Source organism: Pristiophorus japonicus, chromosome 24 (genome assembly GCF_044704955.1).
Source record: "Pristiophorus japonicus isolate sPriJap1 chromosome 24, sPriJap1.hap1, whole genome shotgun sequence".
NCBI classification, from domain to species: Eukaryota; Metazoa; Chordata; class Chondrichthyes; family Pristiophoridae; genus Pristiophorus; species Pristiophorus japonicus.
Window position 1 is genome coordinate 11,760,485 of NC_092000.1, and position 18,612 is coordinate 11,779,096.

General features: G+C 48.2%; 1 protein-coding gene and 1 non-coding gene across 3 annotated transcripts in view; both read left to right on the plus strand.

The window, feature by feature from the left end:
* The first annotated feature begins 687 nt into the window (after nucleotides 1-687).
* LOC139238023 (U1 spliceosomal RNA) lies at nucleotides 688-851 on the plus strand. Its single transcript, XR_011588556.1, has one exon. It is a non-coding gene; the product is annotated as a U1 spliceosomal RNA (small nuclear RNA).
* Nucleotides 852-11,952: 11,101 nt separating this feature from the next.
* LOC139237808 (G-protein coupled receptor 54-like) overlaps nucleotides 11,953-18,612 on the plus strand; it is a 33,025-nt gene continuing 26,365 nt past the window's right edge. Inside the window, exons 1-2 of one of the 2 annotated variants that reach the window (XM_070867033.1) lie at nucleotides 11,953-11,984; nucleotides 16,376-16,515. In XM_070867033.1, coding sequence (XP_070723134.1) covers nucleotides 11,980-11,984; nucleotides 16,376-16,515 — 145 coding nt within the window. In that variant the 5' untranslated portion in view covers nucleotides 11,953-11,979. Of the gene's footprint in view, nucleotides 11,985-13,620; nucleotides 13,659-16,375; nucleotides 16,516-18,612 lie in introns of those variants that run through there. The other variant, XM_070867032.1, reaches the window with a different exon arrangement.

Genomic DNA, 18,612 nt, shown 5'->3' on the forward strand with positions numbered 1-18,612 from the left:
CACCACCCTAGTGGTTTAAAATGTGAACTCATGTGGAAGCGTTCGAGGGACCACCTATGATGATGATGATGATGATGATGATGAGTGGTTTCGAGGATAACGGCATTGGCTCTCTCAGGTGGACGTAAAGGATCCCGCGGCACTCTTTCGAAGAAGAGCAGCGGAGTCATCCCCGGTGCTCTGGGGCCAATATTTATCCCTCAATCAACATCACAAAACAGACGATCTGGGTCATTGTCACATTGCTGTTTGCGGGAGCTTGCTGTGCGCAAATTGGCTGCCACGTTTCCCACTTAACAACAGTGCCTACACTCTGAAACATACTTCGTTGGCTGTAACTATGACGTTGAACGATAAGGGAGTCAAGGGTTATGGGGAACAGGCGGGAAAGTGGAGTTGAGTCCATGATCAGATCAGCCATGATCTTATTGAATGGCGGAGCAGGCTCGAGGGGCCGCATGGCCTACTCCTGCTCCTATTTCTTATGTTCTCATGTAAAGCACTTTGGGATGTCATGAAAGGCGCTATAGAAATGCAAGTCTTTCATTTTTTTTCCTTTTTACAAATTGGCCTAAGTGTCCCCGGGCTAGAAAGGATGCAAATCTGACAAGGTTCACGCTATTATTGCTATCCAGTGACCCAGCTGGATAGGTGTGTAATGTATGCACTGTGAGCATGCTCACAGGTGTGTCGAGCTGGCAGGGGAGTGACCCTGATCACCCAGGGGGTGCTCCCAGGCTGAGGCTAGCCCATTGCACTTGGGGTGTGCTGACTCCTGCGATGTCCCCAAATGTGGGATACTCGACTGCAAAAGTTGTGGTGGTGGGGGACTGCTTTCGCGCTCTCCTCTGAAAAACAAAAGAGTTGTAGAGCTGTTGAACTTCTGCGGTCTAGAGGAGTCCGTGTTCCATGTCTATGTTGACTGTGCGAGACTGCAGCCCCTCTTCCAATATTTGAAGGGGCTGCTCCTCAAATTCTGGTTGCACTTCAGTCCCACGCTCCTGATCTTTGGGCACCCTGTGCGGAGGGGAGCGGGCAGGTCCGAGGGCCTCCCCGTAGGACTGCTCCTGGGCATGGCCAAGGGGGCCATCAGCCGGTCCAGGCAGCGGGCGGTCGAGGGGGTCATTCAGCCCGACTGCCTGCCTCTCTTCCGCGCCCACATCCGAGCTAGGGTGTCCCTGGAGATGGAGCACGCGGTGTCCACCGGTACGCTCGTGGCCTTCCGCGAGAGGTGGGCACCGGAGGGACTGGAGTGCATCATCACCCCCGGCAACCAAATTTTAATTTGATCGTTAAAGTTTAAAAGTTAATTTGTTTAATTTGTCGGTTTTAATGCCCCCCTGTTAACAAGGGGGCATTTGATTTATAGGTTCACCAAAAATAATTCTGGAGCTGTTCCAGGCAGTTGATTTAAAGTTTCTACTCAAATAGTTGTAGATCTGTTGAGTTGGGAGTGGCTTAGCCAGTCACGTGATGTTCACAAGACTCAATAAAACCCCGGCCAGTTGGGTTTGGGGGATCCACGATGAGGCAGGTGGTTGTGAGCCTGGTGGATGAACTGGTAATGTGTAGTGTGATTGTTAAACCTTTGTTAATAAACCAACTAGTTCTTAATAGCAATGTGTTGCTATGAATTCTTAAGCAAAGAACCCATGAAGCAAATACATTACAGTGTGTGTGTGCATATTGGATAAGAACAAAATGGGATTCAGCGGTGGTGCTTAGCCTGATGATGCAGACAATTGGGTGAGGTACAGGTGCAACTTCCCGAATCCTGAACTCTGAAAACCGGAATTGTCCAAAAAAACAGACATTTTGCGCATAGCTGATGGAGTCGTCCGGAATTAATGTCCGAAAACCGGACTTCTTTGAGGCAAAACCGGATTGAGTCAAGGATTCCGAGTTTCAGACAAGAAAATCAATAGTCTGAAATCCGGAATCCTCGACGGAATCCGTGCCGGGTTTTGCCTTGCCACCCGAAACCCGGCACGGATTCGTTCTCTAGGATTCCGGATTTCAGACGATTGATTCTCTTGTCTGAAATCTGGAATACCTCAAAAAGCCGGAATGGACATGGGTCCCGAGGATTGGGGATTTCGGACGTTGTACCTGTACCTGATTGTTACCAGTGCCCGGACAACTCATGGCCCACGAAGAGCCAGTGCCCTGGGGGAGAGAAAGGGGAAAAGCCAGAATTAGCGCTGGAGGTTTATCGGGACAGCGGACTATGAACATCTTGATGCTTCTTGGTGAAACAGTGGCTGTCCCTCCAACATGTTGAATGTATGTTTATTCAGTATTGTTGACTGGTGTTCCTCAGTACTCACACTGCCAATTCTGTCTCTAATTCCAATTACTGTATGCTAATTCCGTTTAATTTATTTCCATCACGTTTATGTGTATTGAGGAACTATTTGAGCTGAATATTAATAAGGGATGTGATGGTAAGCTGAATGCACGCACTGAAACTCAGTGTTACCAAGGTCTCCAGTTGCATGGAACCAGGTGGCTTTGCGTTTTCTTCTTTAGCAGCTTAAAGGGCTTCACGGATCACCCCCTGGGCGGGCCACATCGTTCGCATGCCAGACACGAGGCTCCCGAAGCAAGCGCTCCACTCGGGACTCCTCCACGGCAAGCGAGCCAAAGGTGGGCAGAGGAAACGTTACAAGGACACCGTCAAAGCCTCTCTGATAAAGTGCAACATCCCCACCGACACCTGGGAGTCCCTGGCCTAAGTGGAGAAAGTGCATCCGGGAGGGCGCTGAGCACCTCGGGTCTCGTCGCCGAGAGCATGCAGAAATCAAGCGGAAGGAGCGAGCGGCAAACCTGTCCCACCCTCCCTTACCCTCAGTGACTATCTATCCCACCTGTGGCGGAGACTGTGGCTCTCTTATTGGACTGTTCAACCACCTAAGGACTCATTTTTAGAGTGGAAGCAAGTCTTCCTCGATTCCGAGGGACTGCCTATGATGATGATGATGATCACCTCTAGGCTCAGGGTTCAAATCCACGCCAGATTTGATGATCCTTGAGGGAGTTGATTATGATAGCTCGAAACCATGTGCAAACCAACATCACAAAACTCGGCAGAATTTGTCACAAATTGGCGCTGTATTGACAGTCTTGTTTGCTGACTAATGGGTGGCATTGGAGGTGAACATGTTTTCAGGAACTGCTGGAAATCTCAGCAGGTCAGGCAGCATCTGTGGAGAGAGAAACAGAGTTAACGTTTCAGGTCAACGACCCTTCCTCACAACACAGTTGCTGCCTGACCCGCTGAGATTCCCAGCATTTTCCGGTTCTGTTTCAGATTCCAGCATCCGCAGTATTTTGCTCTTGCATCGATGTTTTCAGAGTAGATTTACTTTGCCCCTATCCCGTGACAACCGCGTGAGAATTACAACTGAACGGGAAACATAGAAACATAGAAAATAGGTGCAGGAGCAGGCCATTCGGCCCTTCGAGCCTGCACCGCCATTCAATATGATCATGGCTGAAGGCACATTAAACGTTTGAAAATCTGAAGCAAAACCAGAAAGGAGCTGGAAATACACAGTGCGTCAATCATAGAATCATATATTCATGGAAATCAGTGGCACACAAGAAGGCCATTCAGCCCATCGTGTCCGTGCCGGCCGACAAAGAGCTACCCAGTCTAATCCCACTTTCCAGCTCTCGGTCCGTAGCCCTGCAGGTTACGGCACTTCAAATGCACATCCAAGTAATTTTTACAGTGTCAGTTGTGGCTCAGTGGGCAGCACTCTCCTCTGAGTCAGAAGGTTGTGGATTCAAGTCTCACTCCAGAGACTTGAGCACAAAAATCTAGGCCGACACTCCCAGTGCAGTGCTGAGGGAGTGCTGCACTGTCGGAGGTGCCGTCTTTCGGATGAAACATTAAACCGAGGCCCCATCTGCTCGCTCAAGCGGATGTAAAAGATCCCATGGCAGTATCTTGAAGAAGAGCAGGGGGAGTTATCCCCGGGGTCCTGGGCCAATATTTATCCCTCAATCAGCATAACAAAAACAGATGATCTGGTCATTATCACATTGCTGTGTGTGGGAACTTGCTGTGCGCTAATTGGCTGCCGCGTTTCCCACATTACAACAATGACTACACTCCAAAAGTACTCCATTGACTGTAAAGCATTTTGAGGCGTTCAGTGGTCGTGAAAGGCACCATATAAATGTAAGTCTTTCTTTCTTTTAAATGTGGTGAGGGTTTCTGCCTCCACCACCCTTTCAGGCAGTGAGTTCCAGACCCCCACAACCCTCTGCGTGAAGAAATTTCTCCTCAACTCCCCTCTAAATCAGTCAGTATCTGTGGCGAGAAGGGTCATTATTTCAGGCCCATGGCCTACTTGCCCTTTTGGAATAGGGTACAAGCCCAAACGTTGGCTGCCTGTTCACATCTCAGCTGCTGACTGGTCTGCTGTGTGGTTACAGCTGTTGCCTCTGGGTTACGAACTTTTGGGGGCATCCGAAACGGAGGAGGACGCTCCATAGACCCTCGCAGTTGACAGTGTCGAAAGCCTTTGTAAGGTCGAAGCAGGCCGTGTATAAGGGTTGGTGCTGTTCCCTGCATTTTTCTTGCCGTTGTCGCGCTGCAAAAAACAGTCCTGTTGTGCCCCGCAGTGGACGGGATCCGCACTGTGACTCTGGGAGGTAATCAGGAAGGCGAATGGAATGTTGGCCTTCATTGCGAGAGGGATGGAGTACAAAAGCAGGGAGGTCCTGCTGCAACTGTACAGGGTATTGGTGAGGCCGCACCTGGAGTACTGCGTGCAGTTTTGGTCACCTTACTTAAGGAAGGATATACTGGCTTTGGAGGGGGTACAGAGACAATTCACTAGGCTGATTCCGAAGATGAGGGGGTTACCTTATGATGATAGATTGAGTAGATTGGGTCTTTACTCGTTGGAATTCAGAAGGATGAGGGGTGATCTTATAGAAACATTTAAAATAATGAAAGGGATAGACAAGATAGAGGCAGAGAGGTTGTTTCCACTGGTCGGGGAGACTAGAACTAGGGGGCACAGCCTCAAAATACAGGGAGCCAATTTAAAACCGAGTTGAGAAGGAATTTCTTCTCCCAGAGGGTTGTGAATCTGTGGAATTCTCTGCCCAAGGAAGCAGTTGAGGCTGGCTCATTGAATGTATTCAAGTCACAGATAAATAGATTTTTAAGCAATAAGGGAATTAAGGGTTACGGGGAGCGGGCGGGTAAGTGGAGCTGAGTCCACGGCCAGATCAGCCATGATCTTGTTGAATGGCGGAGCAGGCTCGAGGGGCTAGATGGCCTACTCCTGTTCCTAATTCTTATGTTGTTATGTTCTTATGTTCTTATGTTCTTATGGGAGGAGCTCCTCAGCCACAGGGAGAAGACTGTTGAGGAGGACTCTAGCGATGACTTTCCCAGTGTCTGATAGCAGGGAGATTCCTCTGTAAGTGCCGCAGTTGGACTTGTCAATCAGCAAACAAAAAGAACGACAAATTGAAAATTCAAAAATATATCGGGCCGGATTTTCGTTGGGTTTGCGCCTCTGTTATCGCCCCGGAGGGTCGGTAATGGGTCTGTAAATGATCACTGCCTGGGCAGCCAGCTTCCAGCGCCACTGCCGGGAGATTTTGTGGCGGATTTGCCGTGCTGTTGGTGTTCAAACGTTATCGTCCCGATCTCGAAGTTTGTTGAGCGCCAACACGCCCGAGAAAGCTGGCGGGTCGTGCTGTCCCGATGGTGGTGAGGGACGGATTGACTGCGTGGGGTAAGTACGATTGTTTAAAACAAATTTGTTTTAGCGGTTTATCTTTATGTGGGGGTGAGCAAGGTATTGGGAATGTTTTTATGTGCTGATTTTTTTTGCCCGCGGAAGCCTCTCCTCGAGCGCTACGAGGCCGGTTCTTTAGCAACGGGCTTTTCAGTCGCTCACCCGGTCTAGCGCCCCAAGAGCGGTGTGGAACGCCTCCCTTAGCGCTCCGCCCTACTCTCAGGGCACAGCAAACAAATTTGTCGCCATTTCCCGTCGCAAAATTAAACGCCCCACCGCCATTGTCATAGAAACATAGAAAATAGGAGCAGTAGTAGGCCATTCGGCCCTTCGAGCCTGCACCGCCATTCAATATGACCATGGCTGATCCTCTATCTCAACACCGTATTCCCACTTTCTCCCCATACCCCTTGATGCCTTTTGTGTCTAGAAATCTATCTATCTCCCTCTTAAATATATTCAGTGACCTGGCCTCCACAGCCTTCTGTGGTAGAGAATTCTACAGGTTCACCACCTTCTGAGTGAAGAAATTTCTCCTCATCTCGGTCCTAAATTTCCTACCCCGTATCCTGAGGCTGTGACCCCTTGTTCTAGACTTCCCAGCCCGGGGGAAACATCCTTCCCGCATCCAGTCGGTCCAACCCAGTCAGAATTTTATACGTTTCAATGAGATCCCCTCTCATTCTTCTAAACTCTGGTGAATACAGGCCCAGTCGACCCAATCTCTCCTCATACGACAGTCCTGCCATCCCAGGAATCAGTCTGGTGAACCTTCGCTGCACTCCCTCTCTGGCAAGTGCCCTCAGGATTGTCCAACTGAAAAACCAGCCCATCATCTACCGCACAAAACCACAATATTTCTGTCCAAACGGTGAATGCCGATCATATCAAGTAGCGGAGCTGGCTGGGAGGAATTAATAGCGTGTACAGTGAGATGAAGCTGTGTGAGCATTAGCCGATACCATCAGTAACTAAGTGCTCAGTCAGTTTACAATTATAGATCTGCATTTAATGAACTTGATATTCCAATATTGTTTGAAAAATACCCAGAAGTAGGAAAGGAAGCTAAATTTGATATATTCTAAATTGTGTTTGATTAGTCCTAACATGTCTTAAAGGGGAAAAAAGACTTGGATTTTCTATACCGCGTTTCACGATCATCGGATGTCTCAAATGCTCTTTGCCTGTTCGCCATTGTTCATTGTTCCTAGGTTTATATGTAACCTTCAGGGCTGCTGACCGAGGGCCATGCGACTCTTTGTCGGCCGGCGCGGACACGATGGGCCGAAATGACCTCCTTCTGCGCTGTAAATTTCTATCTTTCTATAATTCAATGAATTCTTGGCGGGGACGTAATTAAATGGGTCGTTTTTCTCATTGAATACGTGAGGATGTTTGCACAAATTGGTGTGGTTCCAAAAATCTATTCTTTTTGTGAAATATTAATGGGAATCTCAGCCTAACTAATTTGAGTTTGAGATCCCATTGTGGTGCTGAATGTAGCATTTAACATAATCAAACCTTAAATCGCTAACAGAGAGAATTTAATTGAATCGACGTAGAAGGTCATTATTGAGGTGGTGTTTGCAATTTTTATTTAATAGCTACATTTTTCACAGCTAAATCTGCCATTAATGAAGAAGAAGGTTTCATAAAACAAAATTTTAATTGACTTAAGTATCCTGTTTACTCCTCGCTTATCTCTTTTGGCCGATTTCTTGAATGTTACTGCCTTCAGGGCCTCATTCAGCAGGAATAAGTATTCGGTGTTTCCTTGCAGTATTTCTACTAATAAGATACAGGTTATAACTCTCCAGTCCGGGACTCTCTAATCCGGAAACATCCGTGGTCAGGCGTCAGTCCCGGCTTGGGTGGCGTCCCAGTTTCCCGCGCTGTTCAGGGAGGGGGCGATCATAGACAATGCCTAAATGCTGCGCAGTGACCTTCTGCGCTGCGCATGCGCAGAGCGCTTCCGGGGCGTTGGTCCCGGCCCCGCATCACACCCTGCGACAGGACCAAATAGATTCGCTCATGCGCAGAAAAAACCCCGCGCAAATCCAGCTTCGGGGCCGGGACCCGACAGCTGCCTCCATCTTGTTTCGAACTGCCTGGAGCCGGGGAGGGGGTGGGGTGTGGCGGGGGGGAGAAACACGACCTTAAAAAAAAAAGAGCAGCAAACCAGCGCGGAGAGAGCGCGAGGCCCGAGTTTCGCAGCTGGAGCCCAAGCGTGGCAGGCACGTTCAGGAGCCCGGCCGCAGTTATGAAGTATCGGTAAGCCCAGGCTTGGCTTGACCTCCCGTGGTCCGAAAAACTCTCTGTTCCGGCACCGGTCAGGTCCCGAGGGTGCCGGACCAGAGAGGTCCAACACCCTATTCAAAAATGACCCCCTAACGCCACTCTTGATTCAAACCCTGTTCCGGCAATTGAGCACGTAACCTAGGCTGCTCCTCCAGTCCAGGACTGAGTGAGCTTGGCACTGTTGGAGGTGACATCCTTTTAATGCGACATTAACCCCAACCTCTGCCTGCCTAAATGCTTCAGGTGGCCCTTGAATCTCCCGGTGGATGAATCCGAAGAAGAGCATGGAGCTCTCTGTGTCCTGGTGTGATATATTTTTACACCATCTTTAACGAACACACTCTATAAGATGACTCCAAACTGGCATCACGTGACCTTGTCACATGATCCTTTTGTTGTATTTACGTCAGGAGTTGCATTATATCGGTTGTCCACTAGGTGGAGCAGTAGTCCACTAGCGGGAGCTCTATTACACCCGGTAAACAGTCTTCCCTCAACCAACACCACTGAAAACTGATTGGCCTTAGTCATTCACCTCATGGCTGATTATGGCATTTTTCAGCATGTAGAATAACAGTTATCTGTGCCTAAATAACAACAGTTACCAGGATTAATCATTGCGGAACACAGCGAGATTATTCTGACAGATGTTGCTAATCGGCTGCCGTGTTTCTCACATTACAACAGTGACTACACTTGAAAAAGTACCTCATTGGCTGTAAAACGCTTTCAGACGTTCGGTGGTCGTGAAAGGCACTATATAAATGCACGTCTTTTGAATTGGGTTCGTAGAGGCTGCTGCCTCAAATCCACTGCTCAAATATTGTCTCTGATTCATGACTGGAGTTCCCTTCCTCTACCTTTTGTTTGTGAGAAGTTAACTTACACCAGTTGATGTTTGGAGCACCTTTAGATGTGTTTTTTCAGCACTGGTTTTAAAAATGGCCGAAAACAGAGAGGACATAAAAGAGCTCCCAGGTCGACCAGTCATTAAGTGAACCGTTTCGATGGGGCCTGTTAAAAATGCAATAAATGTTCAAACTGAGTACTGTTTAACTAAGCAAGGTACAACCTTGGCTCTGCTTTATTTTGGCCCAAAGTGCATGACTCTCAAAATGGCTGGCCTTTTATACCTCAGCAGCACCATGCTACTCAATGGCCTCCAACAATGACGCCATTTGGTGGCTACAAACAGAATGTACATACATGACAGAGCCTCCAACAATGACGCCATTTGGTGGCTACAAACAGAATGTACATACATGACAGAGCCTTTATATCCCAATGGACACAAGGCCGCAACATGATACTGAATTCTACTTACCACAACTTTAACAATGCTACAACAAGAGTAGAATACAGAATATGAAAATGTCACATGGGAGATGGACAGTACTATTGGATAGTATTGTTTATGCCCATCTTCCCCGAGGAACATTTTCACAGCGTCTGATCTGTGACTGAGGCTGACCTGCCGATGCTCAGTACTGTCACTGGCTATCAAATGATGCACGAAAGAAAGTCTCAAATTTCTGGATCAGCCTCCGTCCTTATCTGGATTTTCACAGCTTCCTTGGGTGTTGCGGGGGTTATATATATTTTTTCTCTTGTTTGCTAATGTTGGCACGAATGATAAATCTATTTCCTACTTCCAGCGGCGTTGGTGAGCAGGGAGAACAATACCGACCAACGGATGTAAAGTTAATGAAAGTGCCAATCCTTCAGTCATGCATTTGCTGCGTGCCCAGATAGTGTCGACAGATTAACAAGTCCTGATGGTTTCTGAGAAAATATAATTCCCGAGACACCAACACGTCTTAAATCCCAATTTAAAATGGCCTTTTGTTTAGGCACTTTACAGCCTTCTGGACTCAACATCGAGTTCAACAATTTCAGACCATAACCTCTGCCCATATTTGATTCCCTTTCCTCCTTGTTTTAACCCCCTCCTGATCTTATGTATTTTCTCTCTCTGTGTCTCCCATGGCAGCTGGTAATTATTCTGCCATTCACACCCCATCTGGACTCATCTTGTTCTAACTTCTGCCGTTACCATCTCAAGTCGGCCCATCATCCCCTTTGTCTCTCTAATCTCTCCTGTCTTCCACCCTATCACAGGCCTTCCCTTTTGTTCTTTCCTCCCCTCCCCTCCCCCCTTTCAGTGCTCCTTCAGAATCTGTTCATTTCAAACATTCGCCAGTTCTGACAAAGGGTCACCGACCTGAAACGTTAACTCTGTTTCTCTCCCCACAGATGCTGCCCGACCCGCTGAGATTACCAGCATTTTCTGTTCTTTATTTCAGATTCCAGCATCCGCGGTATTTTGCTTTTGTGTTAATCATAAGAAATAGAAGCAGGAGTCGGCCATACGGCCCCTCGAGCCTGCTCTGCCGTTCAATAGGATCGTGGCTGATCTGATCATTGACTCAACTCCACCTCCCCGCCCGCTCCCCATAACCCCTGACTCCCTTATCTTTCAAACATCTGTCTATCTCCACCTTAAATATATTAAAATAGACTTGTGCTTGGTTACCTTTTGCTCTGATTGCTTGTTGTCAGATTACGGGAATATGAGCTGAGTCAGATACTAGTGACAATGAAAGGAAGAGGCCCTTTCAGTCAAGCCGTTGACTGTAGTCTATTTGGAAGCTTTTTATAAAGAATTCTTATTACCTTTCCTGGGACTGACTACTGTAGGAGTCAGAACTACATTCTTTCTGAACAAGGTGCTTGGACATGGGTTTGCTACTGAAAAGGTTACTACACAACAGTAATATATTTTTAATAATAACTGTCCCATATGTTTACCCTGATCATGTATCGCAATTAATATAATTAGTATATTTTGCACTTCCACAAGAGGGAACTGTTGTGTATGTATAAAATAAGTATATGCCCTGTACACTCAATGTACAGTTACATAAGACCATTGAATGTATCTACACACTGTATACACTATGCCTGTACCACCAGAGGGTGCAACTGGTGGAGACTGAGGGGTCACCTGTACACGACAGGTAACCAGGTATAAAAGGGAGCTCATCTTACTGTACCCTCACTCAGGAGCTGTAATAAATGGACTAAGGTCACCACAGTTAAAGTACACTATGTTACCTCATGGAGTCATTACTAGAGTGCTTACAGACACAACAGGAACTAGCTTAGAAATTTCTTGGGACTTTTAAAAATTTAATTGTTACAATAGAAGACAGATGAACGTTATTAAACGAAAAGACTTGCATTTATATAGCGCCTTTCACGACCTCAGGATGTCCCAGAGTGCATTACCGCCAATGAAGTACTTTTTTTGAAGTGTCGTCACTATTGTAATGTGGGCAACCAATTTGCGCACAGCAAGCTCCCACAAACTGCAGTGATAATGACCCAGATGAAAGGTTTTTTTTATTTGTTGATTGAGGGATAAATATTGGCCCAGGACACCGGGGATAACTCCCCCGCTCTTCTTCGAAATAATGCCTTGGGATCTTTTACGTTCACCTGGAAGAGTAGACGGGGCCTCGGTTTAATGTCTCATCCGAAAGACGGCTCCTCTTTTACGCAGTGCGTGGTTAGGATCTGGAATGCGCTGCCTGAAAGGGCGGTGGAGGCAGACTCAATATTGGCTTTCAAAAGGGAGCTGGATAAGTACCTGAAGGAAAAAAATTTGCAGGGTTACGGGGAAAGGGCGGGGGGAGTGGGAATGGCTCAGGTGCTCTTGCAGAGAGCTGGCACGGGTTCGACGGGCCGAATGGCCTCCTTCTGTGCTGTAACCATTCTACCTTGCCCCATTCTCTGACCCTTGATCTCACTTACCCTCATTGGTGGGACTCAGGCTCGAGTGCTGGGCCCTGTTTTCATGGCCAAGTTTACTAGTGGATATTGAAGCAGTGAAGGTGATTCAGAGAAGGACGGAAAGATGCAGTCTCGGTTTAAAATGACTGAGCTGTGAGGAGAGGCAAAAAAATACAGGGCATGGAGAAGTGATGATACCAAGTTGTATGGCTTGGTGATAAATCATTATCATCATAGGCAATCCCTCGAACGAGGATGACTTGCTTCCACAGGAGTTCACAGGTGTTTCAATGAAGGACCCGATGTTCCAGTCCTGAACTCCAATTGAAGGAGAGAAAGATGCCCGTGCGTGGATTTTTTTAACATGGGGTGGCCGTTGCACATCAGCCACCACACGGGCTTGACAGAGCTAGGCCTTCATCCAGTGGCAAGGGTTGAACCAGAACGACTGGAGACCTGCTCTGCTGCACGGACCTAGTGCGCACACATATCGCATTGTGGGCTGGACCGTGCTGCCCTGGGCCCTCGGCTCTTCCGGGCCCCATACCCTCATCCGCCGCACCTCTGCCACGATCTCTTGCTGCTCCTCTGGACCAAACATTCACCGAACCTCCGCCACATCAGGAAGATAAATAGCACATCAGTGATAAAGATCGACGGAGAAAGGAGAGGTGGGATTAATGTAGATAAATGTAAGGAACAGAATGGAGGATATGATGAAGAATTTCCTTTGTGTCAAGGCGGGGAAGGAAATGGAGCGAGCTGTTCATATTGCTCCTACACTTAAAGTGTCCGCTCAATGGTAAACTGTTGATAATCAGATACGTGCTCACAGCCGAGAAATTAGATTGGGTCTATCATCATCATGGGCAGTCCTTCGGAATTGAGGAAGACTTGCTTCCACTCTAAAAATGAGTTCTTCGGCAGCTGAACAGTCCAATACGAGAACCACAGTCCCTGTCACAGGTAGGACAGATAGTCGTTGAGGGAAGGGGTGGGTGGGACAGGTTTGCCGCTCGCTCCTTCCGCTGCCTGCGCTTGATTTCTGCATGCTCTCGGCGATGAGACTCGAGGTGCTCAGCGCCCTCCCGGATGCACTTCCTCCACTTAGGGCAGTCTTTGGCCAGGGACTCCCAGGTGTCGGTGGGGATGTTGCACTTTATCAGGGAGGCTTTGAGGGTGTCCTTGTAACATTTCCTCTGCCACCATTGGCTCGTTTGCTGTGAAGGAGTTCCAAGTAGAGTGCTTGCTTTGGGAGTCTCGTGTCTAGCAGGCAAACAATGTGGCCCGCCCAGCAGAGCTGATCAAGTGTGGTCAGTGCTTAAATACTGGGGATGTTGACCTGGTCGAGAATGCTAATGTTGGTGTGTCTGCCCTCCCAGGGGATTTGTAGGATCTTGTGGAGGCCCATGGTGGCCCTCAGCCTGCCAGTCCCAGGGATAGGGCAGCGAGATCAGTCATCTTGCATGTCAGCTGAGGTCTTTCGGAGAGTCCGATGTTGGGGGGGGCGAGGCATCGGGAGGAGGGGTGTGAGCAGTGGCCCGTGGATTTAATCCGGAGTCTTGGGGAACACTTAACAACAACAACTTGTATTTATACAACACCTTTAAGTCTTTCCCACTCCAGGGACTTGAACACAAAAAATCTAAGCTGACACTCCCAGTGCAGTGCTGAGGGAGCGCCACACTGTCGGAGGTGCCGTCTTTCGGTTGAGACGTTAAACCGAGGCCCCGTCTGCTCTCTCAGGTGGGCGTAAGTGATCCCACGGCACTATTTTGAAGAAGAGCAGGGGAATTCTCCCCGGTGTCCTGGGCATTGGCCCAGAAATTCCGGCCTCCCCGGGTCGGTACGGAGTGTGTACGGATCCGGGAAGGCATCGCAAAAGCTGGTTTGCCGCGCACAAGGTGCATGTGCCAAAAACCGGCTTTTCCGATCTGTTGAGCTCCAGCTCGACAGATCCTCGCGTCTCGGGAGGGAGGACATTCACATGGGCAAGATTGCGGGATTTACCCATATTGTGCCTGGCAAATATCCCGAAAACTCTTGCGCCTGATAACAGCAGGCACATAGCCTACTTTTACAGGCGTAAGAGTTTTAACACACACTTAAAACATGAAAAATAAAATTTAAAAAACACATTTTATTTTTAAAAACCATAATTAAAAAAACCTTTTAAAAAACTTGGAAAAAACATTTTCTCAATGATATTTATTAAATTTAATTTCAATTCATTTTAATTATGTAAGGTGTTTCTTTTAATTTTTAATTTGGTGTTTGGTTTTTTTCCCCCCAATTAATCGCAATGAGAACTAGTAGATACGGAGTTCCCATTGCTTTTAATTGAGAATACAGTACCTGATTGGTTGAGCAGTCACATGTGACTGCACCGTCTCCGTGGGAACCTGGAGGACAGGAGCGCCCTTCGCAGAGTGGGAAGAGAAGGCCTCCCCACCGGAATCCCACGCTCCTCCAGGACCACCAGGTACTGTCGGAAAAATTCCCCAGCCGGAGGCGTTCGTCCGAAAGAAGCCTCCGACCCGAATTTCAGGGCCAATATTTATCCCTCAATCAACATCACTAAAACTGATAATCCGGTCATTATCGCGTTGCTGTTTTGTGGGAGCTTGCTGTGCACAGATTGGCTGCCGCGTTTCCCACATTACAACAGCGACTACGCTCAAAAAATTTACTTCATTGGCTGTAAAGCGCTTTGGGACGTCCGATGGTCGTGAAAGGTGCTATACCATCATCATCATCATCATCATCATCATCATAGGCAGTCCCTCGGAATCGAGAAAGACTTGCTTCCACTCCTGAAGTGAGTCCTTAGGTGGCTGAACAGTTCAATACAAGAGCCGCAGACTCTGTCACAGGTGGGACAGATAGTTGTTGAGGGAAGGGGTGGGTGGGACTGGTTTGCTGCACGCTCCTTCCGCTGCCTGCGCTTGGTTTCTGCATGCTCGCGGCGACAAGACTCGAGGTGCTCAGCGCCCTCCCGGATGTACTTCCTCCACTTAGGGCGGTCTTGGGCCAGGGACTCCCAGGTGTCGGTGGGGATGTTGCACTTTATCAGGGAGGCTTTCAGGGTGTCCTTGTAGTGTTTCCTCTGCCCACCTTTGGCTCGTTTGCTGTGAAGGAGTTCCGAGTAGAGCACTTGCTTTGGGAGTCTCGTGTTTGGCATGCGGAGCTGGTCGAGTGTGGTCAGTGCTTCAATGCTGGGGATGTTGGCCTAGACGAGGACGCTAACATTGGTGCGTCTGTCCTCCCAGGGGATTTGTAGGATCTTGCGGAGACATCGTTGGTGGTATTTCTCCAGCAACTTGAGGTGTCTACTGTACATGGTCCATGTCTCTGAGCCATACAGGAGGGCGGGTATTACTACAGCCCTGTAGACCATGTGCTTGGTGGCAGTTTTGAGGGCCTGGTCTTCAATAGGATTATATAGGATTACACAGGATATACAGCGCAGAAACAGGCCATTCGGCCCAACCAGTCCATGCTCCGCTCGAGCCTCCTCCCGTCTTTCCTCATTTAACCCTATCCGCATAACCCTCTATTCCCTTCTCCCTCATATGCTTGTCCAACCAACCCTTAAATGCACTTATACTATCCCTGTGGCAGCGATTTCCACATTCTCACCGCTCTCTGGGGAAAGAATTTTCTTCTGACTCACATACAAACGCAAGCTTTTATTTTTCTCTTTTGCAACCTGCCCCGGCTCTATATTTAAGGGGTTAAAATGAAGCCCTTTTTAACTCTGATTCTGCCTGGGAGGTTCAGCGCTTGCTGACACGCCATTCGCCCTCACGTTGATCAACCGGCTCCAGTCACTGGGGTGGGGTTAGGCACAGGGGCAATCTGGAGCTTGTTGGCCAGGGGGCATGTTAAGTTCTCTCCCCCCACCCTCCCTCACCCAACCCTGAGACTGCCTCTCTCAGTCATCTGCAAACCAATGAAACTGTACTAGTACAGCCTCATTCAACATGCAGCAAGAGCTGGGCAGCACTGAAATCTTCTGCAGTCCACAGTCGAAGCAGGGCAGCAGCATTGGAAGACAGCTGGAGTAAATTGGAGTACATCTGATCCTTTTTCACTTTGAAAATTCCCAAGTTTGTGCGGAACTTGAATGATTTGGGGAACGAACGGCTAGTCTTTTCTGTGCCGTCTCACCCCACGATTCTCCCGATTGTTTCGATTGCGATTTGCAAGTGGGGGGGGGGGGGTTTGTATTTATTTAGTGAGTTGTCGCTGCTTGCTGCTGGAGCGATGTATCGCCACACCGGTGCAGGTATCGATCCCAGCGCTGGAGTGACCGCCGCGGGTATCGAGAGGGGTATCGGCAGCGCTGGTCGGGGTATCGGATCGATTGTCCGCCACGGCGAGGCGGGGTGGCCGGAGGTGGTCACCGGGGCGGGTATCGGCGGCGATACGGCGGGTATCGGCGGAGGTATCGGCGGCGATATGTCGGGTATCGGCGGCGATATGTCGGGTATCGGCTTCAATTTCACGGGCGCCGAGAGCCCCCCTTTCCTGACCGACGCCTGGCTCGTCCCCTTGTTCTTCGCCCTGATCATGCTAGTCGGACTAGTCGGCAACTCGCTGGTGATTTATGTGATTAGCAGGCATCGGCAGATGAGGACAGCCACCAACTTCTACATCGGTGAGATAATCGATTTAAGTTGAGAGAATTTTTTTCTCTCTGTTTAGGCAACTTTTGGATTCAAAAACTTAAGGAACCCATCAACTTACTTTGAGACAGATGCAAATGTTAGATAGTAAATGTATGGAAGAAAGACTTGCCTTTATATAGCGCCTTTCACGACCACCGGACGTCCCAAAGCGCTTTACAGCCCATGAAGTACAGTCACTGGGAAATACAATAGCCAATTTGCGCACAGCAAGCTCCCACAAACAGCAATGTGTTAATGACCCAGATAATCTGTTTTTTAAAATGTTGATTGAGGGATATATATTGGCCCCAGGACACGGGGATAACTCCCTTGCTCTTCAAAATAGCATCATGGGATCTTTTACATCCATCTGAGAGTGCAGACAGGGCCTCAGTTTAACTGCTCCTGGGTGGTACCTCTCCCTCAGCACTGCACGGGGAGTGTCAGCATGGATTTATATGTTCAAGTTCTTCTGACTCTGAGGTAAGAGTGCTGCCCACTGAGCCACGGCTGACACAGATGTAAATTTGCAGACAGGTAAGAATATAAGAAATAGGAGCAGAAGTAGGCCATACGGCCCCTTGAGCCTGCTCCGCCATTTAATACGATCCTTGCTGATCTGATCATGGACTCAGGTCCACTTCCCCGCCCGCTCCCCATGACCCCTTAATCCCTTATCGGTTAAGAAGCTGTCTATCTCTGTCTTAAATTTATTCAATGTCCCAGCTTCCACAGCTCTCTGAGGCAGCGAATTCCACAGATTTACAACCCTCTGAGAGAAGAAATTCCTCTTCATCTCAGTTTTAAATGGGCGGCCCCTTATTCTAAGATCATGCCCCCTAGTTCTAGTCTCCCCCATCAGTGGAAACATCCTCTCTGCATCCACCTTGTCAAGCCCTGTTTCGATAAGATCACCTCTCATTCTTTTGAATTCCAATGAGTAGAGGCCCAACCTACTCAACCTTTCCTCAGAAGTCAACCCCCTCATCCCCGGAATCAACTTCTCTGAATTGGCTCCAAAGCAAGTATATCCTTTCGTAAATATGGAAACCAAAACTGCACGCAGTATTCCAGGTGTGGCCTCACCAATACCCTGTTTATGGGAGCTTGCTATGAGCAAGTTGATGGCCGCGTTTCCTAAATTACAACAGTGACTACACTTCAAAAAGTACTTCATTGGCTGTAAAGTGCTTTGGAAGGTCCAGTGGTCGTGAAAGGCTCTATATAAAGGCAAGTCTTTCTTTACAGTGTGCTGATCAGCTTATTGCTGGAATTTAATCTGCTTCGGTAGTGCACTAGTTAACATGCGCTGACAGAATGAAGTTAAACCCTCAACCCCTGGGGAACGTTTTCAGATTTTTCAATTGCAATACCTTTCCTTTACAGTAAATCCACTTGGCCCTGCCAAACAAGTGAACCTTTTCGACATTTCGTGCTAAAGCAGGATTTTATATCAATGGTGCTTTCTGAGCTTTTAGTGCACAGCTACTCTTCCAAACAGGAACGGATAGTACAGGAGGCAGTGACAAGCAACAGAACACAGTGGGTTTTTTATCAGGATTTCAGTGGATGCGATGGTTGTCAGTGACATTTTTTTTTGTCCAATGCCACTTGAACTACGAGAAAGGATTAACCGTATCAGTACAGATTTTGTAAGGAAAGGGCGTCTTGAGCTGTTTTAAGTACTGGTGATGTCAGGAGTGAGAGAAATTTGAGGGGATGCAATAACTACGATACAAGAACATTTGCGATGCATTGGCTTAAGCACAATCATAGAATCATAGGAATTTGCGGCACAGAAGGAGGCCATTCGGCCCATCATGTCCGTGCCGGCTGACAAAGAGCTACCCAGCCTAATCCCACTTTCCAGCTCTTGGTCCGTAGCCTTGTATGTTACGGCACTTCACGTGCACATCCAAGTACTTTTTAAATGTGGTGAGGGTTTGTGCCTCTACCACCCTTTCAGGCCATGAGTTCCAGACCCCCACCACCCTCTGGGTGGAAAACATTCTCCTCAAATCCCCTCTAAACCTTCTATCAATTACTTTAATTCTATGCCCCCCTGGTTGTTGATCTCTCTGATAAGG